This window comes from Mercenaria mercenaria, chromosome 9 (assembly GCF_021730395.1).
Source record: "Mercenaria mercenaria strain notata chromosome 9, MADL_Memer_1, whole genome shotgun sequence".
NCBI classification, from domain to species: domain Eukaryota; kingdom Metazoa; phylum Mollusca; class Bivalvia; order Venerida; family Veneridae; genus Mercenaria; species Mercenaria mercenaria.
The window spans coordinates 81,147,192-81,174,893 of NC_069369.1; the positions used below are offsets into that span (position 1 = coordinate 81,147,192).

At 35.8% G+C, this 27,702-nt stretch overlaps 1 protein-coding gene across 1 annotated transcript in view; it reads right to left on the reverse strand.

Moving 5' to 3' along the window:
• The window catches only part of LOC123546328 (uncharacterized), a 234,024-nt gene that overhangs the window by 42,743 nt on the left and 163,579 nt on the right, over nt 1-27,702 (reverse strand). Inside the window, exons 65-74 of the mRNA XM_053550673.1 lie at nt 25,042-25,223; nt 22,162-22,276; nt 20,600-20,763; nt 15,802-15,908; nt 13,636-13,703; nt 11,978-12,126; nt 9,330-9,488; nt 7,669-7,778; nt 5,423-5,472; nt 1,194-1,324 (exon numbers count right to left, since the gene is read on the reverse strand). Coding sequence (XP_053406648.1) covers nt 1,194-1,324; nt 5,423-5,472; nt 7,669-7,778; nt 9,330-9,488; nt 11,978-12,126; nt 13,636-13,703; nt 15,802-15,908; nt 20,600-20,763; nt 22,162-22,276; nt 25,042-25,223 — 1,235 coding nt within the window. The remainder of the gene's footprint in view (nt 1-1,193; nt 1,325-5,422; nt 5,473-7,668; nt 7,779-9,329; nt 9,489-11,977; nt 12,127-13,635; nt 13,704-15,801; nt 15,909-20,599; nt 20,764-22,161; nt 22,277-25,041; nt 25,224-27,702) is intronic.

Consider the following 27,702-nt stretch of genomic DNA (forward strand, 5'->3'; position numbering starts at 1 on the left):
AGTAGGAATCCCTTTAAAAATGTAAGAAGTTGGCCCTGTAAACTTTTTGCAATGGACCAACTGAAAGGCCAACCAAACAACTGACTGCAAGATGATTCCAACATACCTTCCTTAACTTTAATTGCTGTAATACTGTAGTAACTGTTTTGCATATCAACTATTAAAGTAATGTTTATAACTACCTGAACCAAAAATACACTGGAAAAAGTACCAGTATCGCAACTAAGTGTGACCATTTCAAACACAGGACACAAAAATGGTCAGTTCTGACCTATTTCAGAGACTACCGAGGAATGAACTTGCACCTTGCATGTAGCACGGTGTCATTTAACAGCTTTTTAGCCGAGTGCGAGATTGAAAAGGAGGCGGTCACCCTTTTCATTGCTAATTTTAGTTGGTTCTTAAAGATCTGTTGCGAAACATTGTTAATTGACTGAAATGTTTTACCTGTAATGTTACCAAAACTAAAATGATCAGTCAAGCGTGCCAGAGGTTCAACTATGGAACCATGGTAAACCTTTGGTATGCGAGAATGCACATTTCTTAATATCACTAAAAAAACTGATTTAAATGTTCTACCTACTTTCTTAAAAATCTGACTTAAATGTTTTCTCTGATTTAAATGTTTTCTCTGATTTAAATGTTTTCTCTACTTTATTAAGATATTAGAAAAATAGAAACTTAACAAATTAGATTTGTAACTGCAACATATATAGGCAAAAATAAAATCTCATCAAGAACTAGTGTGACAGAATAATATAAACAGTGTTTTTTCTGTGGGATGTATGATGGATGTTCTCCAGGCCGTTTAGGTGGGGATTGAACCAATCATCCGGGACGGTTTGCATGCTGTGATGCATTTCGCAGGCATCATACTGGTTAATTCTGTCTGTTCAAAAATGTAGGATATCTTCTGTTCTATTCTGCTCTTACCTGCGTCTTTGATACGCCAGTTAATTTTTTCTGCTATTGTATTTTGTTTCATGTTTTGATCTGCTTACCTTTAATTTAAAACACTATGCATCTTATTACCATAATGTAACTTTAAATTCATTCTATAATAGTTCAATTACCATTTTTTATTGAACATTATATAGATGCTTTTATGTAAAGCACTTTTGAACATACTTTTATATGAAAAGAGTGCTATATAAATGTGGTATATAATAACAATAATAAAAAAAAACACTTACCAATGGGCTGGGACTGGAAGAAAACATCTTCAAGGGTGATGCCACTATGGTCAAGGTCCATTACTTCTGCTGGATTGGAGAACGCCTCAACTGTAAACATCAAGGCCACACCATCTTCTCCATTAGGCTTACTGTAAAATTTAAACTGTGAATGCATATTTTTGTACTCAGTCAAGGGCCATAACTCTGGTCTTAAAGAAATAAACAAAGAGCTGCGTTCAATAAACGCTTGATGCCCCCAGTGGCATCCTTGTCGACAGATTTTGCACCTAAGTCCAAAACGAGGTCAAGGTCAAACTGAGGTCAGGTGATGTTTGAAGATGAGGAATGGTCACAGGTTACAACTGCATTAGTATCAAGTCATTCTAGTAAGGGGTATTGATGCTAGACGAAATGGTCCCATTTGGTTAACCAAGAGATGGCCCATATAAAGCATACTAAGTCCAAAATGAGGTCAAGGTCAAGGTCAAACTGAGGTCAGGTGATGTCTGAAGATGAGGAATGGTCACAGCTTACATCTGCATTAGTATCAAGTCATTCTAGTAAGGGGTATTGATGCTAGACGAAACGTGCGTACGGACAGACAGGACAATCACTATATGCCTCCCGCATCAGTAGAAGCTGGGGGCATAAAAAAAACTTTCAGGTGTAGAGAGTAGCATGTAGAATGATATTCCTACATGGTTTTATGACTCTACGTGAAACAGCTTGTAAGATATATGCAACACAACACAAAGTTGTAAGCACTTAATGTGTATTTTTTACTAAGTCCATGAAGATGACTCTGGTCCCCAAACAGAACATCAGGTGAACAATAAACTAATGTTTTATGACTCAAAGCCATTATTTTTTGAGATATATGACATTGCATAACCTTTATGCATATGTTTGACTTAATCAAAGACCATAACTCTGATCGAACAGATAGAAATGCCAAAAAAGAACCCCAAGGTGCACAACTTCACATGCTGAATGATATTTCTATTACATTTCATGAGCCTAGGTCAAATACTTTAGGAGAAATGTGCAACACAAACTTCTATGTCCTTTCATGCATATTTTTACTAAGCCAAGGGCCATAACTCTGATCTTGCTGCATGAGGTCTCAGTTAAAACACCAAGTGCACAGTTTCCTGTGCTGAATGACAATCCTTTTAGATAAGATGACTCTGGGTCAAATACTTTTTGAGAAATGCATGATACAAATTCAGACCAACGGACAAGGGAAAAATTTGATAAAGTTCAAAGCAAATTTTTTTTTAAATCCCAGCCCCCACCCAAACCTTTACAGAAGGTAAAATTGTCAGTCCCAAAATTGTGCACAAAGGATACTCCTAGAAGTTTTGTATCATGCCAACACCAGATAAGTCATATAGTTTTTCAGACGGGAAAAGTCCATGCAGTATTTCATACAAGGTTGGCACATTGGTAGAAGTATCAACCTTCTACAATCCAGCTGCAAAAATATTACATTCTACATCCTAAGCAAGGATTGGAACAGCTAGGAATGAGTGGTTTTTAGTCAGAAATCTCTTTCCATACTTTTAAACAGTTATATGCATCCCAAAAAACACAATACTACTATGTATGAATGACATGTTATAACAAAATCTTAACTAGAGCTATCACCAAATGTGATTCATACCCCCACCAAAAGCCTTGTTTGAAAAAGGTTACATTTGAAATGAATAATATTCACAGTATCTTTGTGAATACTGCTCACTGCATCTTTCATGTTCTATCTGGGATTAATCTTCTATTTATTCAAGAAAGGGTTATGTCAGTTTAAATCATTTTTATCTATCATTGTATAAATTTACATGGAATTCCCTACTTTGGCTTAAGTCATAAATTATGAAAAGGTAAGTGCATGATTTTCTTTTTACCCACAACAATGCATCTCAATGACATGTATCATTATACCAAGTTTTTTCAAAATCCATTCTGTAGAAGTAATGTGGTTCTCTCGAATATTTCAAATGTGAAAAAAATAAGTACAGTAAGAAAGGGAGACAACTTTGTATAAGAAATCAGTCAGAGTTATGGGACAAGCTACGTTCACTTATCTCCTGCTGTATAAAAGGTTGCATTAAATCCCCTGTTTAGTGATTCAGTTATTCCTTAAATCTTAGAAATGTTTTACCAATATTTAGGGCAGTGCTATAGTCCCTTCAAGTTGTATCATAACTTATTACAATAAATTCGCTTCAGTTAATTTAATGTCATTCCCTTAAATATCAAAAGGAGGCCTCTGTGGCCGAGTGGTTAAGGTTGCTGACTTCAAATCACTTGCCCCTCATCGATGTGGGTTCGAGCCTCACTCGAGGCATTGAATTCTTCATGTGACGAAGCCCTCCAGCTGGCTTATGGAAGGTCGGTGGTTCTACCCAGGTGCCCGCTAGTGATGAAATAATGCACGGAGGGGCACCTGGAGTCTTCCTTTACAACCAAAGCTGGAAAGTCGCCATATGACCTAAACTGTGTCGGTGAGACGTTAAACCCAATAAAATAAATTAAATTAAATACCAAAAACTTGAACAATTACAAACAATTAAAAAACGAGACAATTTAGTAAACAAAAAGCAGTCAGAGTTACATGACTTGTTATGTCAATTTTCCTCATAAGTCAACAGGTTTATGTTAAGTTTCCATGAAATTTCATAGCTATTTAAGGGAACTAATCCTTTTGTCAATGCACAACAAAGTCCAAAAAGGGGTGGGTGCATACGTTTGTCAAAATAAAAGTAAGAATTATGAGATATAACTTTGTAAAAAAAATAAAAGGTAGAGTTATGGAACTTCATATGCAAACCAACATCATGATCTTAAAGGTATTTGTGACAATTCAAATCAAACACATGAATGTATTTCAAATATGTTAAAGGAAATGTCAATTTTTGGACATATTCAAAACGAAAAAGGTAGAAAAACATTTAAAACAGAAGTAAGAGTTATGGGATCTGCTTAATGAACTTGAGATATGATTCTTACAGCCAATTTTGAAGTTTTAATACAATATCTTCACTGCTTTCAGATAAATTTAGAAAAATCATTTTGCCACATTTTCTTAGTCAAGAAGGGGAATGATTTTGTCAAAATCAAAGCCACAGTAATGGAACTTGATTTGCACATTAGCTTTATGATCTCAAATGTGAAATTGTAATCAAATGCATGAATATTTTTCAAAACTATAGAAAGAAGTGTCCATTTTGGGGACTTTTCTAAGTAACAAGAGCTGTCGGAGGACAGCAACGCTTGACTATTCAACAGCCTTGTCGATTGAATGAATACGGAAGTCGAAAAAGGGGCATCATTTAGTAAAAAAAAAAGCAAATTATGGTTATGGAACCTGCATAGTGCTTATCAGCTCATGACAGTGGACAAGTGTGTAAAGTTTCAATCCATTCCCATAAGTGGCTACTGAGATACCAGCTTACATAATATAAGAATTTAACCAAAAACTTCTAAGTTAAAAAAGAGGCATAATTTTGTAAAATGCGAAGCTGAGTTATTGACCCTTTGCACTGCATGTCATATGACAGTGAACAAGTGTGTGAAGTTTCAATCCTTTCCCATTAGTGGATACTGAGATACCAGCTTACATACAAAAACTCAACTAAATCGGGACGCGGACGCCAACGCAGACACCGACGCATGGGCGAGTCCAATAGCTCTACTATTCTATGAATAGTTGAGCTAAAAAGGGAAGAAAATTTTGTAAAACAAAAGACAGAGTTATGGGATCTGGTATATGAACATGTCTTATGATCCTACAAAAGTTTTGCAAGTTTCAAAGTGATATCTGTACCAGTTCCAGTTTCATAAATGGGAGGACAGGAACTGGTGGAACAAGACAAGTGTGTGTGTTAGTTTGGGTTTAGCACCACTCTCAGTAATTTTTCACTCATGACAACAGTGTCTACTTGTAGCAGTGAGCACAATGGAATATCATGCCACAGACACATGACATACTACCCCGGCCAGTCACATAATACTGACACTGGGCTGACCTGTCCCAGAACTATCAAAAGTCTTAATGCTTAGCTCCAAGCGAGGAAGTGGTATTATTCACATCATTGGTATAAGGTGGACAGGGAGTTATCCGACGACCTCCCTCCGAGTCACTTGAAGCGAGGCTCTACCACTATGCTATCAAGGGGTAGCAAAGACAGGACAAAGTGATTTCAATACAGCCCAGTTCAAGTTTAGAAGGGGTATTAAAATCTTACCTAAACGTAGGTGAACTGTAACTTTCAACATCTGAAAAAATGTCACGAAACTGAAAAGAAGAAAACAAGAATTTATGCTGTATGAGTAGGCAATAAAATATAATTTATACAGATATCTACGTACAGGCTCTCCCTGTTTTATAATACAGTAAAACAATGATTATTCAAGATTGCAAAAGGATAAAAAATACTTACTGTAACTGTAAATCGGGAAACTTTTGCGTGATAAAAATTTCACGATTTTACACCCAACAGACAATTTCCCGAAGTCATGAAGCAGACAATTGTGAAAATGGCCTGAAATTTTTAGTTATTTCCAATAAAATCAGGTGACTCCTTTTTTAAAATGAAAAAGTTATCTGAAGAATTCTATTTAAAGAAAGTAAGTGACGGAATTGAAAACAGCTCGCCTTTTAATGATATCTACTTTGGTATTTAACTTTAGGCCATAAAGTCAATCCACGCAAGCTGGATTGAAAACATAAAGAACAAACTGCTCAAAGAATGGGTCTCTTAAGGTTTTGGAATGGAAAGGAATTAATGTTCATTGACTTAAATCGGCATGAATATGAATTAACAGTAGGTGATCTGTATTGTAGGTCCATTACGAGCATATTTGTGTTATCAGTTGAATAAAATCATCAAGTTTAGATGTAGATTAGAAAAACAACTAAATTTAAGTTCTTTTATAAGAATTTTTAGGCTAAGCCTAACAATATTATACAAATTCTGATGGTATGTTGAAAACAAGAGGGTCATGATAACCCTATATTGCTCACCTGTTGAGCCTGGCCTAGGAATCATCAAGATAAACATTCTGACCAAGTTTTATGAAGACAGGGTCATAAATGTGGCCTCTACAGTGTAAACAAGCTTTTCCTTTGATTTGCATGGTGACCTAGTTTTTGACCAAACATGACCCAGTTTTGAACTTGGCCTAGGAATCATCAAAATAAACATTCTCACCAAGTTTCATGAAGATAGGATCATAAATGTGGCCTCTAAGGTGTTAACGAGCTTTTCCTTTGATTTGACCTGGTGACCTAGTTTTTGACCCACATGACAAAATTTTGAACCTGGCCTAGAAATCATCAAGATAAACATTCTGTGCAAGTTTGTATTAAATCAGTGCATAAATGAAACCTCTATATGGCTGAAAGGGTCAGAATAGATAATTTTGCCCCTTTCAGGGGCAGTAACTCTAGAATCCATGATGGTATCCAGCCAGTTTTCGAAGGGATCCGAGATCTTATAGTGACTTAAGTTGTGTGTAAGTGTGGTTAAAATCAAATGTCACTTCTATTGTGTTCACAAGGTAAAACTTAACAAATTTTGTCACTCTCAGGGGTCAATCAGGGGCCGTAACTCCAGAACCCATGATTGGATCTGGCCAGTTTTCAAAAAGAACTGAGATATTATGCCAATACAAGTTGTGTGCAAGTTTGATAAAAGTTGATTGCAAAATGTGGTCTCTATTGTGTTCACAAGCCAAAAATAACAAATTTTGGCCCTTAAAGGGGCCATAACTCTGGAACCCATGATGGGATGTGGCCAGTTTTTGAAAAGAACCGAGATATTATGCCAATACAAGTTGTGTGCAAGTTTGATTAAAGCTGATTGCAAAATGTGGTCTCTTATCATGTTCACAAGCCAAAAATAGCAAATTTTGGCCCTTTAAGGGTCCATAACTCTGGAACCCATGATGGGATCTGGACAGTTTTCGAAAGAACCGAGATATTATGCCAATACAAGTTGTGTGCAAGTTTGATTAAAATTGCTTGCAAAATGTGGTTTCTATCATGTTCACAAGAAATTGGACGGACGATGGACGAAGGGCGATCACAAAAGCTCACCCTGTCACTACGTGACAGGTGACCTTAAAACTTAACAATGGAAAACAATACATTGTATACAATTTCGGATGGTCAAACTTCATGATATGCCGAAATGGCAGATTACGGAAAATGACAAAAACTGAAGGTAAATATTCACAATTTTCTTGAATTCGCTTATGAAAACAATTTGAGAGAATTAACAAAAGTTAAAACATTGTGAGTATTTCCTAATTTACAGTATCTAGGGTTTTGAGGGATCTTAATATAGAAATGTAACAGGAAGTGCCTGAGACCGCTCAAGTAATTATTCAAGACTTAAGAAATTTACTTTTATTAGAGGTAAAACCATCAATTACAAGAAGTTCTATTTAAGACAACCAATTATGAAAAGTGTAAAATATATAACTGTACCTCTGATTCATATCGATTCATAAGATTCTTCGTATCAGGGTTATCTGTAGAACTATAATCATCATCCCACTTTTCATCCACCAATCTGAACATAACCATGTACTGGGCAGCTGAAATAGTACATATCACAAGATTATCTCAGAATGACCTTTCAAACAAAGGTTAAACAATCACTGCAGTGACCTTTCAAGCAAAGGTTAAACAATCACTGCAGTGACCTTTCAAGCAAAGGTTAAACAATCACTGAGTGACCTTTCAAGCAAAGGTTAAACAATCACTGAGTGACCTTTCAAGCAAAGGTTAAACAATCACTGAGTGACCTTTCAAGCAAAGGTTAAACAATCACTGAGTGACCTTTCAAGCAAAGGTTAAACAATCACTGAGTGACCATTCAAACAAAGGTTAAACAATCACTGAGTGACCATTCAAACAAAGGTTAAACAATCACTGAGTGACCATTCAAACAAAGGTTAAACAATCACTGAGTGACCATTCAAACAAAGGTTAAACAATCACTGAGTGACCATTCAAACAAAGGTTAAACAATCACTGAGTGACCATTCAAACAAAGGTTAAACACTCACTGAGTGACCATTCAAACAAAGGTTAAACAATCACTGAGTGACCATTCAAACAAAGGTTAAACAATCACTGAGTGACCATTCAAACAAAGGTTATAAGATGGGAGAAGTAGTATCAAAGGTATCTAAGTAGTAAAATCACCACTCTAAGAGCAGACACAGTGGTCCAGTGGTAACACTGTCTGAGTACGAAACCAGGCTTCATTGAGTTTGTGCCCCTGCTTCTACAACTAAAAATTACTAACATTAGGAGAGTCCTGTTATTATTAGAGTTCTGTGTATGGGTGCTTTACACCTGGCACACTAAAGAACCAAAGAATCTTCTGAAATTGGAGCGTCTTCTGTTTCTTGCACTATCCTCCAACTAACGTAACTAACAGTCTTCTGAAGGAGTTGCCCGTACAGGTTACTGGTGATGACTATAAGCAAGTTTTACATATAAACAAACAATCACCACGCTCACAGAGCCAATGCAGTGATATGGTTACATTGTCTACTTACATTGCTTACAGTCTCCTAGTGGAGTCGCTTATTGGCCTTCTGGCAGTAGGTACAAATAAGCACACACACACAGAGATACACACAAACAGAGTTAATGTTCACTTTCTACCAAAATGATTGACTGCTTGCCAGTCCTTAATTCACGGAAATTAACTTCAGACTAAAATGCTTATTCATTGCTGTTAAATTTTCTGAATTATTCTTTCAGCTCGACTAGATTTAAGGCTTGATCCAGAAATAATGTCACTGCATCTACTGCGCATGTATTTATCGTTACCTTATTATAGAAATAATTTCTGGATGTAAGAAAATTCAATTATGATTACACGTGTAAATTATCATTTCCTTGGGTTGTTTTGTAAAGCAGTTCTGTAAGTAAAATACTTCTGAGGGTAAACTTTGTTAGAATATTCACTGCTGGTCATTCCAGACACAGATTTTAATTATATTTGCAAAATTAGGTTTCACCAATACAGCTTAACCCTATAAAATCTAAACAGACTTTCTGTCTGGTTAATCTTACAGATATTTTTGTGGTAAATGAACACAACATTTAAATGATTTTAAAACAATACTTACGTTCAGTAACAGAGTCAACACAGAATGATGCACTTCCGTCGGAGCAACACTTTTCATCAGCGCCGTCACAGTCATCGTCCTTTGAGCACTGATCCCTGAAACCTTCACATACCTTCTTCATATAGGCCTCTTGTACAGGGCAGTAGCCTAGTCGAGAACCTAATTATCCAGAAAATAACTCTTTTTAAAGATGTACTATGCTCAACTTTCATTAAACTATTTTGTTTTCTTAGATGTAGACTTATTTCTATAAAAATCCTCTTTAACAGTTAGCCTGCTGGTGGCAAGAGATTCTGCCTTTGTGACCAGTGCATACCAAGATCAGCCTGCACATCCATACAGGCTGTTCATGGTCTATACTCTTGCTATTCATTCAGTAGATTCTTAGTGGACATCCCTTCTAACAATAAATGGTATTGCCCAAATTAAATGATGGACAAGTCTATTTTAGAAATTTAGCAGGCTAAAGGTTAAATTATATCTTACTTGGCAAAATATCTAAACTAATTGTGTATATTAAACTGTTGTTACAAAATCAACATATAATAACATAAATCAACATATAATTATGTAGATAAACATAAAATAACAGTCATTTCATTTCTATACTGTGCTAACTTATGCATTCATTAGTGTGTTCTGATCCTGCATCCGGAGCCTGTATTCATCAACATTTCAGGTCTGAAACGTAGGCTCAGACTTTAGAATGCTAAATTTTCTTTAAGCCCCACATATGTAAATCTTGCAGTGAATTTAATGAAACTTAGCATCAATTTTGCAAGAACTCTAGGAAAAAGCTATGCAAAGTTTCAGCAATATTTGCAAAATGTTTTGATAAACAAGGAAATTAAGGCAATTTGCATTTTTTTAATTAAAAGTTTTAGACATAAATCTTTGACTTAAAACATTAATGAATATGGGCCAAGGTGACCTTTTTAATGTTCCTAAAAATATTAATTTATTTAACAGGGATTTATTTCATTGTAAAAGTCTACTGAAAGTACCGTTAATAAAATCAGAAAACAATGAAATTTGTTGTATAATTACATCCTAAAATCTTTTATATTATATAATGTACTACATAAAGATTAAGAATACAGTCAAACTTCATTTGCTTGAACTCTGATAATTCAAACTCAACCCTATACTAAAACTCATTGTCATGTCCTTGCAAAATCTCTGTGTAGTTTGATGGCTCAAACAAATGATAACTAGCACAAGTTTTGCTGGTCCGGTCAATCCAGCAAACAAAGTTCAACTGTATATTTCTTTTATTTCTAATATTTAGCTCTAACCATCTTGTATGTTTTTACGAGATATGAGAAATGATATACAAGAAGGCCACCCTGTCCCTAAATTTCTCAAATGAACTTGACCATCTGATCTTGAATATAGGTATGAGATTGAATCTTGAATTGTTACAATTGTGTTTAGCATAAAAAAACGTAAGACAAGTCAAATGATTATATCTGAACATTAGAGACAAAAGAACAAGGATACTAGAAGTCAAGTTTAATAAACATCAACCAACATGAAAAAGGCATTTAGAGAGTTTTGAATTTTTTTTTGTTCTGGAGGCCCCTTCATGGGGCCAAGTGCACACATTCTGAAGAAAGTTAAAAAAAGTTTCTGAGACTGCTTCAGACTAAGTTTGATGAAGATCCGTGAAGAAAAATTATTTCAAGGTATTTCTAATTTCAGCTCTGATGGCCACAAATTAGGGCTGAGAGTGCAAATTTATACATACTGAAGGGAGGACTTTGCAATGATGTTACAGACAAAGTTTGACAAGAGGTTCAAGAGAAGTCGTTAAATGGTCTTTCTGTTTTTAGCTCGAGCAGACTCTAACCGAGAACAAGTGCCCTATTCATATAAACTTGCAAAAGGACATTATATTAATTAGGGCTGGGACGATTTCTAAATTTTGAAATCGGTTAATCATTTGTATGAAATCGAATCGAACTGGTTAATCGGCAGCCATATTTAAAATGCTGTTTTCTTTCCCGAAGACTGTATCAAGGTACTTTCAGCAGCTGACTTCATCAGGAACTTACCGACTTTATCGTTTGCAAGCAGTGTGATAATTAAGAAGTCATATTTTAGTTCATTGTTTCAGATATATCACGAAAGGCAAATCTGAGACCATTTTTAATTATGTTCAAGTTGATGTGTTTTAGCGGATATGTATTTGTTAATAAGTATGTGACAAATATACTTCGGGTCTATCATATAGTATGTGATGGTCAAAGAATTGTAAAGATAAAGTACAATTCGCGATGTTTATTGTTGAGAGCGATTAGGGGTTTTGCAAAATTGAAACAGGTTTTACATAGTAATCGAATCGGCTCCGATTAATTGAGTAATCGTCTCAGTCCGAATAATAATGCTACAGACCAACTTTGATGAAGATTAATCAAGCACTTCATGCAAAGATGTTACAAGGTTCTTCTACACTTACCTCTAGTGGCCCTATTTACAAAGCTTTATTTTCAGCTAACACGTCAAGTGTCATGCTTATTTCATCTTAAATATTACACAATTTTATTCACTTGTCAACTATATGACAGTTAAATATTCCAAACACAGCTTATTTTACTGGCAGATTTTTATACATGTTTGAAAGCAATGGGAAAAGTGAAGACTCTTACCGTCATTGATGGAGAATGATAAATGCTTAACATCTCTTCTGGCACTTGCTGGAAGTCTTCTAAACTGCTGCTCATACTGCTGTTCAAAATCCTTCGGTCCACTAAAACCAATTCTTATTCTAGTGCCTCTGGTGTTGCCTTGTGCTTGTCTGAAAATAATAAATTTGTACATGTTATGTACTTCAGAATGTTTTCCATGATATCTAAATCAATTTTTTTCCTCAGAAAGATCAAACATATACTGTAAACCTAGAATTGTTTTCGCGCTTTTTAAATTAGCGCCTTTCGCGGGTAGTATATTTCCGTGAAATTAAATAGCCGCGAAAAACTATGTTCTAACAAAAACGCGAAAGATTCTAGCTTCAGCTTATATAGATCGCTATAAAATGGTTCTGTGCTTACACATACCAGGATATTAATATTTCATATTCTAGTACCGTAATTGTATAACATGAGTGCACAAATCCACATTAGTTCAATTGATTTACAATTTACTTATTTATGAAGCAACAGCATTTTCAATATCGATCCGTAAGGCAAACAGGGGATAAAAACAAAAACAATACGCATCTATCGAACAACATTTACATGCAATTTGCAGTCGGCAGCCAATATGATATATTATTTGTAAGTAAAATATTGTGTCTATTTCTGGTAAGCGTGGATTAATCGCCTATTTAAATGGCAAACAGGTGACCGTGTAATAACAGCAATTTACTGACTGTCAATAATTGGAGGTGTGAATAACCGTTGGTATGGATGAAAAGGATTATGGTGCATTTATAATTGAAGGGTACAATAAAACTGAATGTTTTCGAGAATACTATAAATGCAATTATGCAGTGATACCATTACTTTATTATACTAAATATGTTCATTTGCGACTTCATATTCGCGGGATTCGCGATGGATATGATTCCGTGAAGATTTGTATCCGCGAAAATGTTCATGTTTTGAAAATCGCGAAATATAGTATCCGCGAACATTTCTAGGCTTACAGTAGAAGCAACAATCTTTGGTATTGGAAGATCCAGGATTTTGATTTAGAAGGTGGTGAGTTTTATTGAGGTCCAGGAGCATGCCCCTATAGAAAAAATTTGACAATAACATCCATATTAGTCATAGTTTAAGTATGAAAATTTTATGCAATTTTACTCTCTCAAATTTGTACATTTGTGAAAAAGAAATTTTATCAAAAAATATGTTTTTAATTCAACCATCCAGTGAGCAACCGCTCAGTGACTGTATTTGTTGATGTAATTTCTACCTATATTGGATTTTTGAGTATAGTAAGCAAGGTGGAACACACAACCACTAACAGATGACATTACAATTTGTTTACAAAAAAAACAACAACAAAAAAACCCAAAAAAAAAACAAAAAACGGCTGTTTAAGTCTCCCCAGTCTTCTTCAGGATCAGTATCAAATTCTTGTTATTTTGACTAAAGTGGCTGCTGTATCAATTTTAAGCCATCAAAATATATGCTTGACAGTGTGCAAGTGTCTGGGTGCATGCACACGTGTGTACCCCTTAGATTTATATTCTAGTTTTCAATTTAAATTGCTTTACTCTTACATCTTAATCAGGTGATGGGAACTGTTAAAGCACAAAAACAAACAATTCTGCAAGATCTTAAATAGAAGATAAATTACTGACCTTTTAACTCTTGTGTTTGTGAAGATTTCCTCAACATAAAATCTTCTTCCGATGAGCAGGAAGTTCAGCTAAAATAACACAGAAATTGCATATTTAGTCAGGATAATGAATAATATAACTGTTTTCTGTGTATTTCCTGTTCTGCACCCATATAAAACCACAATGTCATGCATATATACCAGAATGTGACAAACAAGGGGCAACTATGTCCAGTCAGGTGCTACTAAGTCAAGTCAATAATTTTATCACTATTATCATATACACAATATAAATTTGTGTTTTGGATGGGATAAACTGAAAATATCCCTGTTAATGAACATTCAAATGCTGCAACATACATTAAAATGACAAGTGGTGTCAAACGCCCAATATAAATTTACGCATCAATATGATATAAAATGGACGTCTCTTGTCCAACTGTAATGACACAGTTAACAAGAGGGCCATGATGGCCCTACATCGCTCACCTGTTATCATTGCACTTGAGGACAAGAAGGTTCTCAGAAAAAGTATCTAAGTCCAAAGGACAAGAACAACAAAGGAAAGAAATTTAACCAAAAAGAAAAAAAATCTTACAAGGTACAGATATGTCAAAAAACACCTAAAAATTGGAGGTACCATCCATGTTGTACCACAGAAAAGTGGTCTCGGATTTTCCCTACGGCCAATAATAAAAAAGTTACTAAAAATAAGCTATTTATAGTAACGTAAAAGGGAAGTAATTAAAAAGAAAATTATTGTAAGTGAACAAAAGAAGGATCTGCCAAATAAATCTGTTGACATAAATGAAATTCTAGATCAGTATCTTCATTAGTTATGGAGATATACCCAGTTTAATTTGAAATAAAGGGAGGTAATTTGACATAAAATCAGTCCATAGTTATCTACCCTGATTGGATCAGTCTAACTAATGAAAATAATGAAATTTCAAATAAGTCCTATAGGACTTACTAATATAAATCCATTTTGACTACAATCAGGGGAGGTAATCAGATATAAAATAACTCTGGAACCTACGATTTGATCTGATTTATCATGGAATCCAAGATTTATTGTTGTTGAAGATATTTTGGAAGTTTGTATCAAATAAAACCATAAATGAAGTCTCTATATGGCTGCAAAAGCCAAAAAAGCCAATTTTGGACCTTTAAGGGGCCATAACTCTGGAACCCATGATGGAATCTGGCCAGTTCAAGAAAGGAACGCAGATCTTGTGGTGATACAAGTTGCGTGCAAGTTTGGTTAAATTCAAATCATAAATGAAGTTGCTATTGTGCAGACAAGGTCAAAATAGCTAATTTTGGCCCTTTCAGGGGCCATAACTCTGGAACCCATTAAGGGATCTGGCCGGTTCAACAAAGGAACTGAGATCTTATGGCAACACAAGTTTTGTGCAAGTTTGATTAAATTCAAATCAAAAATGAAGCTGCTATTGTGCAGACAAGGTCAAAACAGCTAATTCTGGCCTTTCAGGGGCCATAACTCTGGAACCCATAATGGAATTTAGCCAGTTCAAGAAAGGAACCAAGATCTTATAGTGATACAAGTTTTGTGCCAGTTTGGTAAAAATCAAATCATAAATAAAGCTGCTATTGTGCAGACAAGGTCAAAATAGCTGATTTTGGCCCTTTCAGGGGCCATAACTCTGGAACCCATAATGGGATCTGGCCAGTTCAAGAAAGGAACCGAGATCTTATGGTGATACAAATTGTGTGCAAGTTTGGTTAAAATAAAATCATAAATGAAACCACTATCGTGCAGACAAGAAATTGTTGACGGACGCATGGACGGACTGGCGACGGACGAAGAGTGATCACAAAAGCTCACCTTGTCACTATGTGACAGGTGAGCTAATAAAAAATAGGTACTATGAAATCATTAATATTTGTTGGGGACTAATTTTCGTGGATTTCGTGGCTGAGCCAATCCCTGAAATTTAATCCCAACGAACAAGTAAAATTCCCATTCATTTCATGTTCAAAAGTTGAAATCCACAAATTCATATCCCCATGAATTTGCCATTTTGACCAAAACCACAAAATATCATGCCCACAAAATTAAATGATTTTACAGTATGTAATACTACTGAACATGTGTGATAAAATTTGTGATGTACATTTTTTCAACAGAGATGTATATAAACATAGAACTGTCTGAATTATTTACCAGTTCACTCTTTGATTCTATATAGATCTTTGAAGCTTCACTGTTGACATCAGAAAAGTCTGTACTGTAATCATCATTCGGGAACCACAGCACTAAGATGTATTCAACTAAAATGCAAAGCAAAACTAGAAAATGCTTTTGTAAAAAAGCGCATGTCTCCCCCAATGCAAAGTCCTATAGGCAAGAAGTCAATAGGGGTCAGGAGCGAAAGTCAAAGAGACACTGATGGTTGGCTGCAATAGGGATCATCTACTTGGCATGTCCAGTCATCCCGCTAAATTTCACACTCGTGGCCTAGTGGTTCTCAAGTCACTGTTCAGGCTCCTGTGACCTTGACCTTTGATCAAGTGACCTCAAAATAAATAGGGGTCATCTACTCTGCATGTCCAATCATCCTATTATGTTTCAACATTGTAGGTCAAGTGGTTCTCAAGTTATTTCCAAAAAATGATTTTACATGAACAGGCCACTGTGACCTTGACATTTAACAGACTGACCCAAAAATCGTTAGGGGTCATCTACTCTGCATGTTCAATCATCCCATTAAGTTTCAACATTCTGGGTCAAGTGGTTCTCAAGTTACTGACCGGAAATGGTTTTCAATGTTCAGGCACCTGTGACCTTGACCTTTAATGGAGTGACCCCAAAATCGACAGGGGTCATCTACTTTGCATGTACAATCATCCTATGAAGTTTCAACATTCTGGGTCAAGTGGTTCTCTAGTTATTGATCAGAAATGGTTTTCAATGTTCAGGCCCCTGTGCCCTTGACCTCTGACAGAGTGATCCCATAATCAATAAGGGTCATCTACTCTTTATGACCAATCATCCTATCAAGTTTCAACATTCTGGGTCAGGTGGTTCTCTAGTTATTGATTGGAAATGGTTTTCAATGTTCAGGCACCTGTGACCTTGACCTTTAATGGAGTGACCCCAAAATTGATAAGGGTCATCTACTTTGCATGTTAAATCATCCTATGAAGTTTCAACATTCTGGGTCAAGTGGTTCTCTAGTTATTGATCAGAAATGGTTTTCAATGTTCAGGCACCTGTGACCTTGACCTTTGACGGAGTGATCCCATAATCAATAAGGGTCATCTACTCTTTATGACCAATCATCCTATCAAGTTTCAACATTCTGGGTCAGGTGGTTCTCTAGTTATTGATTGGAAATGGTTTTCAATGTTCAGGCCCCTGTGACCTTGACCTTTGACGGAGTGACCCCAAAATCAATAGGGGTCATCTACTCTGCATGACCAATCATCCTATGAAGTTTCAACATTCTGGGTCAAGTGGTTCTCTAGTTATTGATCGGAAATGGTTTTCAATGTTCAGGCCCCTGTGACCTTGACCTTTGACAGAGTGACCCCAAAATCAATAGGGGTCATCTACTCTTCATGACCAATCATCTTATGAAGTTTCAACATTATGGGTCAAGTGGTTCTCTAGTTATTGATCGGAAATGGTTATCAATGTTCAGGCCCCTGTGACCTTGACCTTTGATTGAGTGACCCTAAAAACAATAGGGGTCGTCTACTCCAGCAGCCCTACAACTCTTTGAAGTTTGAAGGTTCTAGGTCAAATGGTTCTCCGGTTATTGCTCAGAAATGAAGTGTGACGTACGGACAGACGGACGGACGGAAAGACGGACGGACGGACAGGGCAAAAACAATATGTCTCCTGGGGGAGACATAATAAACAGGCAATTGAGTATTGTTGTAGTAATACAGAAGTCCCCTACCAATATAAAAGTTTGTTAGTGTTTGTTCCTTGTAGTTATTGCCAACAGTGTTAAGACTTACAGTGCTTCAAGGCATACAGGAGCTTACAAATAATAACAATTTTCACTTAAATTTCAATAGTGACCTTGACCTACAAGCAGAGATCATGTACATGACACATTGTCTTATTATTGGGAACATTTGTGTGCAGTACTATGACAAGCCATCAATGCACATAAAAGTTATGGAGCAGAAACAATTTCACTTGACCTTTAATAGTGACCTTGACCATGGGTCATGTGTGCAACACAAAGTCTAATCATGGCTAAACATTTCTGTGTAGTAATAAACAAGAGGACCATAATGGTCCTGAATCGCTCACCTCTTCCCACATGATCCAGTTTTGAGTATGACATCGTTTTTTCTATCATTTGACATAGTGACCTAGTTTTTGAGCTCATGTGACCCAGTTTTGAACTTGACCTAGATATTATCAAGATAAAAATTCTGAAGATCCATTGAAAAATATGGTCTCTAGAGAGGTCACAAGGTTTTTCTATTATTTGACCTATTGACCTAGTTTTTAAGGCACGTGACCCAGTTTCAAACTTGACCTAGATATCATCAAGGTGAACATTCTGACAAATTTTCATGAAGATCCATTCAAGGGTATGGCCTCTAGAGAGGTCACAACGTTTTTCTATTTCAAGACCTACCGACCTAGTTTTTGATCGCAGTTGACCCAGTTTCAAACTTGACCTAGATATCATCAAGATAAACATTCAGACCAACTTTCATACAGATCCCATGAAAAATATGGCCTCTAGAGAGGTCACAACGTTTTTTCATTATTTGACCTACTGACCTACTTTTTGATGGCACGTGACCCATTTTCGAAAACTGACTTAGATATCATCAAGATGAACATTCTGACCAATTTTTATGGAGATCCATTCACAAGTATGGCCTCTAGAGAGGTCACAAGGTTTTTCTATTTTTAGACCTACTGACCTAGTTTTTGACCGCACATGACCCTGTTTCAAACTTGACCTAGATATCATCAAGATGAACATTCAGACCAATTTTCATGAAGATCCATTGAAAAATATGGCTTTTAAGGAGGTCACAAGGTTTTTCTATTACTTGACCTACTGACCTAGTTTTTGATGGCACGTGACCCACTTTCAAACTTGACCTAGATATCATCAAGATCAACATTCAGACCAACTTTCATACAGATCCCATGGAAAATATGGCCTCTAGAGAGGTCACAAGGTTTTTCTATTATTTGACCTACTGACCTAGTTTTTGACGGCATGTGACCCACTTTCCAACTTAACTTAGATATCATCAAGGTGAACATTCTGACTAATTTTCATGAAGATTTCATGAAATATTTGGCCTCTAGAGAGGTCACAAGGTTTTTCCATTTTTAGACCTACTGACCTAGTTTTTGACCGCACGTGACCCAGTTTCGACCTTGACCTAGATATCATCAAGATAAACATTCAGACCAACTTTCATACAGATCCCATGAAAAATATGGCCTTTAGAGAGGTCACAAGGTTTTTCTATTATTTGACCTACCGACCTAGTTTTTAATGGCACGTGACCCAGTTTCGAACTTGACCTAGATATCATCAAGGTGAACGTTCTGACCAATTTTCATGAAGATCTTGTGAAATATATGGCCTCTAGAAAGGTCACAAGGTTTTTCTATTTTAAGATCTACTTACCTAGTTTTTGACCGCATGTGACCCACTTTCAAACTTGACCTAGATATCATCAAGATGAACATTCAGACCAACTTTCATACAGATCCCATGAAAAATATGGCCTTTAGAGAGGTCACAAGGTTTTTCTATTATTTGACCTACTAACCTAGTTTTTGAAGGCACGTGACCCAGTTTTGAAATTGATCTAGATATCATCAAGGTGAACGTTCTGACCAACTTTCATGAAGATCTTGTGAAATATATGGCCTCTAGAGAGGTCACAAGGTTTTTCTATTTTTAGATCTACTGACCTAGTTTTTGAAGGCATGTGACCCAGTTTCGAACTTGACCTAGATATCATCAAGGTGAACATTCAGACAAATTTTCATGAAGGTCCATTGAAAATTATGGCCTCTAGAGAGGTCACAAGGTTTTTCTATTTTTAGACCTACTGACCTAGTTTTTGACAGCACGTGACCCAGTTTCGAACTTGACCTAGAATTTACCAAGATGAACATTCTGACCCATTTTCATAAAGATCCCATGAAAAATGTGACCTCTAGAGATGTCACAAGGAAAAGTTTACGGACGCACGGACGACGGACACTGCACGATCACAAAAGCTCACCTTGTCACTTCGTGACAGGTGAGCTAAAAAGTCCTTTTAGCAATTAAAAGTCATCGCGAAGAAACATAGCTTGAACCTTTTTCGAGTAACCGCAGGATCCATATTTGCAGACATACAGATGAACAGATGGACAGAGGGCATGCCTATAGTCCCCTCCAGTGTTCAACTGGTAAGGAACTAAAAATACATTATAAAATCTTGATGTTTTGTTTGGTTTTAAAGCATACTATAAAACTAGATTCCTTTTAATATCACATGAAAAAATCCCCAACCACCCCCAGCACCACCCTCAGAGCCAACATGCTGCAGATGTTCTCATTACGTATCCAGTTTCAAAGGCTTATAAAAATTTCAGTTTTCCACGGAGACCTAGGCCTGTATTTATCAACACTGAATACCTGAAACTTTGGCTTAAAAATATTTGTTACAGTTAAACCAAGCAGCCATTGAAGGAAAACCCACAATCTGGTTGCTTAAGATAAGTAGAAATTACAACAAAATATTAATTCAGGAAGTTAGCTGACTGACTAATTGTATACAAACTGAAATAACTTCACATATAACTCATATAAACTGATGAAATTTTGCTGAGCTTTCTCAAACTACAAAACAAACAACCATGCAAAGTTTCACTACAAGCTGTTCTAATTCATCGATGACAAAACAAACACAAAATTTACCACTTTAAAATTTAAGAATGACTTTGAATAAATGTTGACAATAAAGGTCCTCACTTTCTTCTTCAAAACAGGTCATCCAGTTCAGGTTTGAAACTTCCCAGAAGTAGTAAGCAAAATCAGAATTCATTTTGCCTTTCTCAAGTGCATCTACATATCCAGGACACAGATTATTTTCTTCATGCCATTTCTTAGTTCCATCTATACAAGCACTGAAAGCTCTGAAGAAATCAAAAAACAAGAAATTAGATGGATTTTCCAATAACATGTAATGCAATACTGTAGTAAGAAATCAGATGGATTTACTTTCATATGTAACAAAATAGTAAGAAATTAGGTGGATTTTCCATTAACATGTAACATAATATTGAGAAATTAGATGGATTTTCCAATAACATGTAACATAATAGTAAGAAATTAGATGGATTTTCAATAACATGTAACATATTTGTAAAAATTAGATGGATTTTCAATAACATGTAACATATCAGTAAGAAATTAGATGGATTTTCCAATAACATGTAACATAATAAAAAAGAAATTAGATGGATTTTTAACAGCATGTAACATAATAGTAAGAAATAAAATGGATTTTCCAATAACATGTAACATAATAAAAAAGAAATTAGATGGATTTTCAATAGCATGTAACATAATAGTGATTAACTCTACACTCAGTAATAATAATCATATCAACACTATCTCTCTCAAAACTCTTTTTACTGCAGACAGAATTTACATATTTACTGAAAAAATGAAATAATGACTGGGATTTATGTACATGTATACAGAAATATAAAGCAGCATCTGTTTTATAAATGTAGGAAACTTAGTGAAGCTGATCAACTTTCTACATCAATATTTGAATAAAATCTATGTAACTATTAACTGTAAAAGGAAAATTTGGTCTTTAACAATTACGATATATATATATTTGAACTAATGATTCAATTTAGCAGCCTAAACAAAACATATTCCAATTTTGTATATTTTTAACAGATCTCTTCTGGAAAAGTATTTGCAAAATTATGTTTGTATCACAGAAACCTTTTGTGTACTCCACCAGACACCACTTACACAATTCATCTTAAAACTTACTTACTGTAATTCCATTATTTAGTTTTTATATCTTTTTTCGAAAACACTAGAGTGAATTTCCTGGAGATAAATAAACAAAACTGATGTCATTGTATTGAGAAGAAGTGCATTCATGACCTCTCAGGGTCTTGAACCCATGATCTCTCTGGGGCTTGAACCCATGACCTCTCTAGGGCTTGAACCCATAACCTCTCTGAGCCTTGAACCCATGACCTCCCTAGGGCTTGAACACATGAACTCTCTGGGGCTTGAACCCATGACTTTTCTATGGCCTGAACCCATGACCTCTCTGGCACTTGTACCAATGACCTATCTGGGGCTTGAACCCATGAAGTCTCTGGGCTTAAACCCATGACCTCTCTGGGGCTTGAACCAATGAACTCTCTGAGGCTTGAACCAATGAACTCTCTGGGGCTTGAACCAATGAACTCTCTGCGGCTTTCACCAATGAACCTCTCTAAACCCATGACTTCGTGCTTGTTCAGTCAACAAATAAACAACAAGGCCAATGCTTTACTTACCCACACTTCTGATCCAATGTTACAGCACTTTTCACATGGACAGCACATGCAGCTGTCACAGAATGTATTACAACTGAGTCTCCTTTGCAGTCCAGGTCATCAAATTCTATCTCATCTGAAAAAAAAAAAACAACCTTTCCTAAATAAGAGCTGTCATTCATTGAAAATTCTAAACCATTACAACAACTGAAGTGTGTGTGATCTTGGTCCAATAGTATGTCAGGTTTTTTAGGGTTCAGATAACTCAAGTATTTGATGGATATTTGAACAGCATATAATGCATATATATTTTTCTTAAAAAGGATTGTCAATTTACTTATTTATACTTTATTTCCAGCAAAAAGGACTATATGAAGGGGCATCACTTTTTGATGATTAAGTGCCTTTAAAAACTCACTACTTTCATAGAACTGTGTCATTTTTTTCATTTTTATGCAATTGCAATAATTTCTCACTGATGAATTTTCACATAACTAGGTTTATCATCATTTTTAGCAATTTTGAAAATTGTTTATTTTTATTTCTTTACAAAATGGCATTTTTTTTAAAAGGGGACAACTTTTAAAGAATATTTTAAGAATGGAACTGTTAGAGAATGTACGGTAAAGAATGAATTGGGAAGGTAAACTGATGGTAAATTACGGTACTGGGACATTATTGCAAATGCATCAAAATGATATGTAAATTTTTTTTGAAAGTGGTGAGTTTTTAAAGGTGCTGAACTATGGGGAGTCATTCTAGGCAATAAACAAGAGGGCCATGATGGCCCTAGGTTGCTCACCACAGTAACACACCATAACAAACATGTTTGACCTAGTGACCCAGTTTTTGAAATCACATGACCCAGTTTCAAATTTGTCTGAGTTTTCAAGGAGATAAACATTCTGACCAAGTTTCTTGAAGACTGGAGCAAAAATGTGGCCTCTAGTGTTTTTTCTTCGATTTCGCCTAGTAACCTAGTTTTTTACCCAACCGGAGCTAATTTTTAACCTGTTCGAAATTTCAAGGAGACAAATATTCTGACCAATTTTCATTAAGATTGGACTAAAAAATGAGGCCCGAATGTAAACAAGCATTTTCTTTCATTTGACATAGTGACCTAGTTTTAGACCCCACATGACCCAGATTAAAACCTGTCAATGATTTCATGAAAACAAACATTCTGACAAAGTTTCGTGTAGATTGGAGCAAAAAGGTGGCCTCTAGAGTATAAACAAGCTTTTCCTTAGATTTTACCAAGTGACCTAGTTTTTGACCCTACATGACCCACAGTCAAAATCATACAAGACTTCATGAAACCAAACATTCTGACCAAGTTTTATGAAGATTGAATAAAAAATGTGGCCCCTGGAGTGTTAACATGCTTTACCTTTGATTTGACCTGGTGACCTAGTTTTTGACCCCACATGACCCAGTTTCAAACTTGGTCTAGAAGTCATCAAGATAAACATTCTGACCAAAAGTTTCATGAAGATTACATCATAAATGTGACCTCTAGAGTGTTAAGAAGCTTTTCCTTTAATTTGACTGGGTGACCTAGTTTTTGACCCCACATGACCCAGATTCATACTTGACCTAGAAATCATCAAGACAAACTTTCTGACCAATTCTCATGAGTTTAAAACTTAAAATGTGGTCTCTAGAGTGTTAACAAGATTTTCGTTTGATCTGGCCTAGTGACCTAGTTTTTGATTCGACATGACCCAGATTAAAACTTGGCCTTGAGGTCATCAAGATAAACATTCTGACCAAGTTTCATGACGATAGGGTCATAAATGTGGCCTCTAGAGTGTTAACAAGCTTTTCCTTTAATTTGACTGGGTGACCTAGTTTTTGACACACATGACCAAGATTCGAACTTGACTTAGAGGTCATCAAGGCAAACATTCTGACTAATTCTCATGAGTTTCAAACTAAAAATGTGGTCTCTAGAGTGTTAAAAAGACTTCCCTTTGATCTGGCCTAGTGACCTAGTTTTTGACCCGACATGACCCTGTTTCAAACTTGGTCTAGAGGTCATCAAGGTAAACATTCTGACCATGTTTCATGAAGATAGGGTCATAAATGTGGCCTCTAGAGTGTTAACAAGCTTTTCCTTTGATTTGACCGGGTGACCTAGTTTTTATTCCAACATGACCCAGTTTCGAACTTTGCCTAGAGGTCATCAAGATAAACATTCTGACCAAGTTTCATGAAGATAGGGTCATAAATGTGGCCTCTAGAGTGTTAACAAGCTTTTCCTTTGATTTGACCTGGTGACCTAGTTTTTGATCGCAGATGACCCAATATCGAACTCGTCCAAGATTTTATTGAGGGTAACATTCTGACCAAGTTTCATTAAGACTGGGCCAAAATTGTTACCCCTAGAGTGTTAACAGTCAAATTGTTGATGATGGACGACTGACGACGGACACAGGGCGGTCACAAAAGCTCACCTTGAGCACTTCGTGCTCTGGTGAGCTAAAAAGGCATTTATTTATATTTTGTGCATCAAAGGGTCATTCTGGACAATCAAAACACATTTATTTGTATTTTGTGCACTGACAGGTCATTCAAGACAATCAAAACACATTTAATTGTACTTTGTGCACTGACTAGTCATTCTGGATAATCAAGACACATTTATTTGTATTTTGCACAATGAAGATTCATTCTGGGCAATCAGAAAACATTTACTTGTATTCTGTGCAGTGTGGAGTCATTCCGGACAATCAGAACATATTTATTAATATTTTATGCAATGTGCAGTCATTCTGGACTATCAGTATACATTTATTTGTACTTTTTGCAATGAGGAGTTATTCTGGCCAATCATTGGCATTTCTTAATAGCTCATTCCATGAAATATCTAATGCTCAACATATTACAATTTGCGAATACCTGCACATCCCTTATAGATGCTAACGTCATTTGGGGGTGGGTCTACGCCTGAATAATCTATCATTACTTGTATAAGCCCGGGTAATCCATCATCGATGTATGTGCGGAACTGGTCAAGGTCACATACCTCCTTCTCAGCTGCAAACAGGCCATGCACGCACGCCATGGCTTGTGCATATATTCTGAAAATGGTATATTATCATTCAAGACAACTTAAAGATATACGTCATGAAATATACTAAAATGAAAAATTCAGCTTAATCTTCCAACAAATCTTTTAATAACTATCAGAGATAAGCAGGAGTTTGAATGCATTCATTACAATAGTTCCTGAGAGACCTGCTAACATGCAAAACTTTCATCAAATTTTTTTAAGTGAAAAACTGGCATAATTTTGCAAATATGTAAGCCAGAGTTATGAAACCTGCTCTATCAAATCAACTTATGATGTCAAAGATACATGTATGTGGTAAGTTCAAAACATCCATGAAAGTAGTTTCTGAGAAACCTGCTTACAAGCAAAACTTTCAAACATTTACAAGTTCTATCCCTTCAAAAATTTCGAAATACACAATTAGCTGAGATAAAAATGCATAAATTCATAGATTAAAAAAATGCTGTTCATGAAATTTTATGCCTACTAAAAAATATCAAGATAATTTATCATTCTCTGAAACAGGTTTATCAGTCAACAAAGCTAAAAATATAAACAATATTAATTTCCACATACATGTATTACACAAAATAACAAGAGCTGTCGGAGGACATCAATGATCTACTATTCAACAGCCGTGTCAACTGAATTAATATAAAAGTTGAAAAAGGAGCACAATTTTGTAATAATGCAATACAGACTTATGAAACATGTAGAATGCATGTCAGCTCATCACAGTGGACAAACCAAATATGGCTAAGTTGGAAAAGGGGTATAATTTTGTAAAAATGCAAAACGGAGTTATAAACCCTTTGAAATGAATGTCAGCTCATCACAGTGAATACATATTTGAAGTATATCCAATGAATCAGGAGGCTGACACTGACACACAGTTGAGTCCAATATCTCTACTGATTCTCTGAAGAGTCGTGCTAAAAATGCTTAGAATTTGTATGAATTTTCTACTTATTTCCCCTTAATACTATGGATGAATATAATCAGTTATTTTAATAACTGGCTTACTGAATTCAATTCCAATTTCCCTTTTGAAGACTGACTGATATCACACAATACCCCTAAAACTATATTATATAGCCGCGCCATGAGAAAACCAACACAGTGGCTTTGCGGCCAGCATGGATCCAGACCAGCCTGCGTATCAAAGCAGTCTGGTCAGGATCCATGCTGTTCGTTAACTGTTTCTCTACTTTCAATAGGCTTTGAAAGTGAACAGCATGGATCGTGACCAGACTGCGTGGATGCGCAGGCTGGTCTGGATCTATGCTGGTTGCAAAGCCATTATGTTGGTTTTCTCATGGCGCAGTTCATATATATTCAAACCTTATTATTACTTTGGATGTCTGTCATTATTACCGCAGGAAACCTTTTTTTTATTCTGGTAAATTCCGCTGTTGTTTCATAAGTTAGGTCATTAATTTGATTTAAAAAAACAAGATATTTAAAAGTTTGTTAGTAGCAAGATGGTTTTCATTTCATTATTAATTATATAATATTTTATAATTTGTTTTTGGCTGATTGCAAAGCAAGTTCTACAACTTATATTAATCACTCTTGACACCTAATTCCTGATGGAATCGCTGGTATGAGGGTATTTCTTCATTTATACTGTTTATCATCTTGAGGAAGGTGTTCCATGTAACTGAAATATTTAGGGGAGGTGTTTCAGTGTTTTACCAACAGCACTGCTGTAGGTGCCATCACTTATATTAAGTGCCCTTATCTTAAGTGCCTGATGTTAGGCTAATGCAAGAAAAGAGTTCTGGTTCTTGACCTTCTTACTCACCTTTTGACAACAAAAAATGCATAAAGCTTCAAAGCTATAGTATTCAATGAACTTATTCAAGTAACAACCAAGAAATACCAATTGTCTACTTTGCCAGACTGTCACAAAATATGACTGTCTTAACTATTCAGTTTCGTATCAAAAAAAGATTTCAAGTAATTCAAGGGCCATAATCCAAGAGTGCCTGGGGCCATTTGGCTGGTTATCGAACTTGGCCGAGATATTATGCCGACAAACATTGTTACCAAGTCTGGTGAAGATAGGATGAAAACTGTTCAACTTAAAGGGCGGACAAGGCTAAATTTGCAGATTTCGAGTAATTCAAGGAACATAATCCAAGAATGTTTGAGGCGATTTGGCTGGTTATCGAACTTGGCCTAGATATTATACTCACAAACATTGTCAGCAAGTTTGGTAAAGATCGGATGAAAACTGTTTGATTTAGAGTGCAGACATGGTTTTGGAGATATTATGCCCACAAACATTATTAGCAAGTTTGGTGAAGATCGGATAAAAACTGTTTGACTTAAGAGAGCAGACAAGGCTAAATGCGCAGATTTCAAGTAATTCATTGCAAGGGCCATAATCCAAGAGTGCCCCGTGCGATGTGGCTGGTTATCAAACTTGGCCTAGATATTATACCCACAAACATTGTCAGCAAGTTTGGTAAAGATCGGATGAAAACTGTTTGATTTAGAGTGCA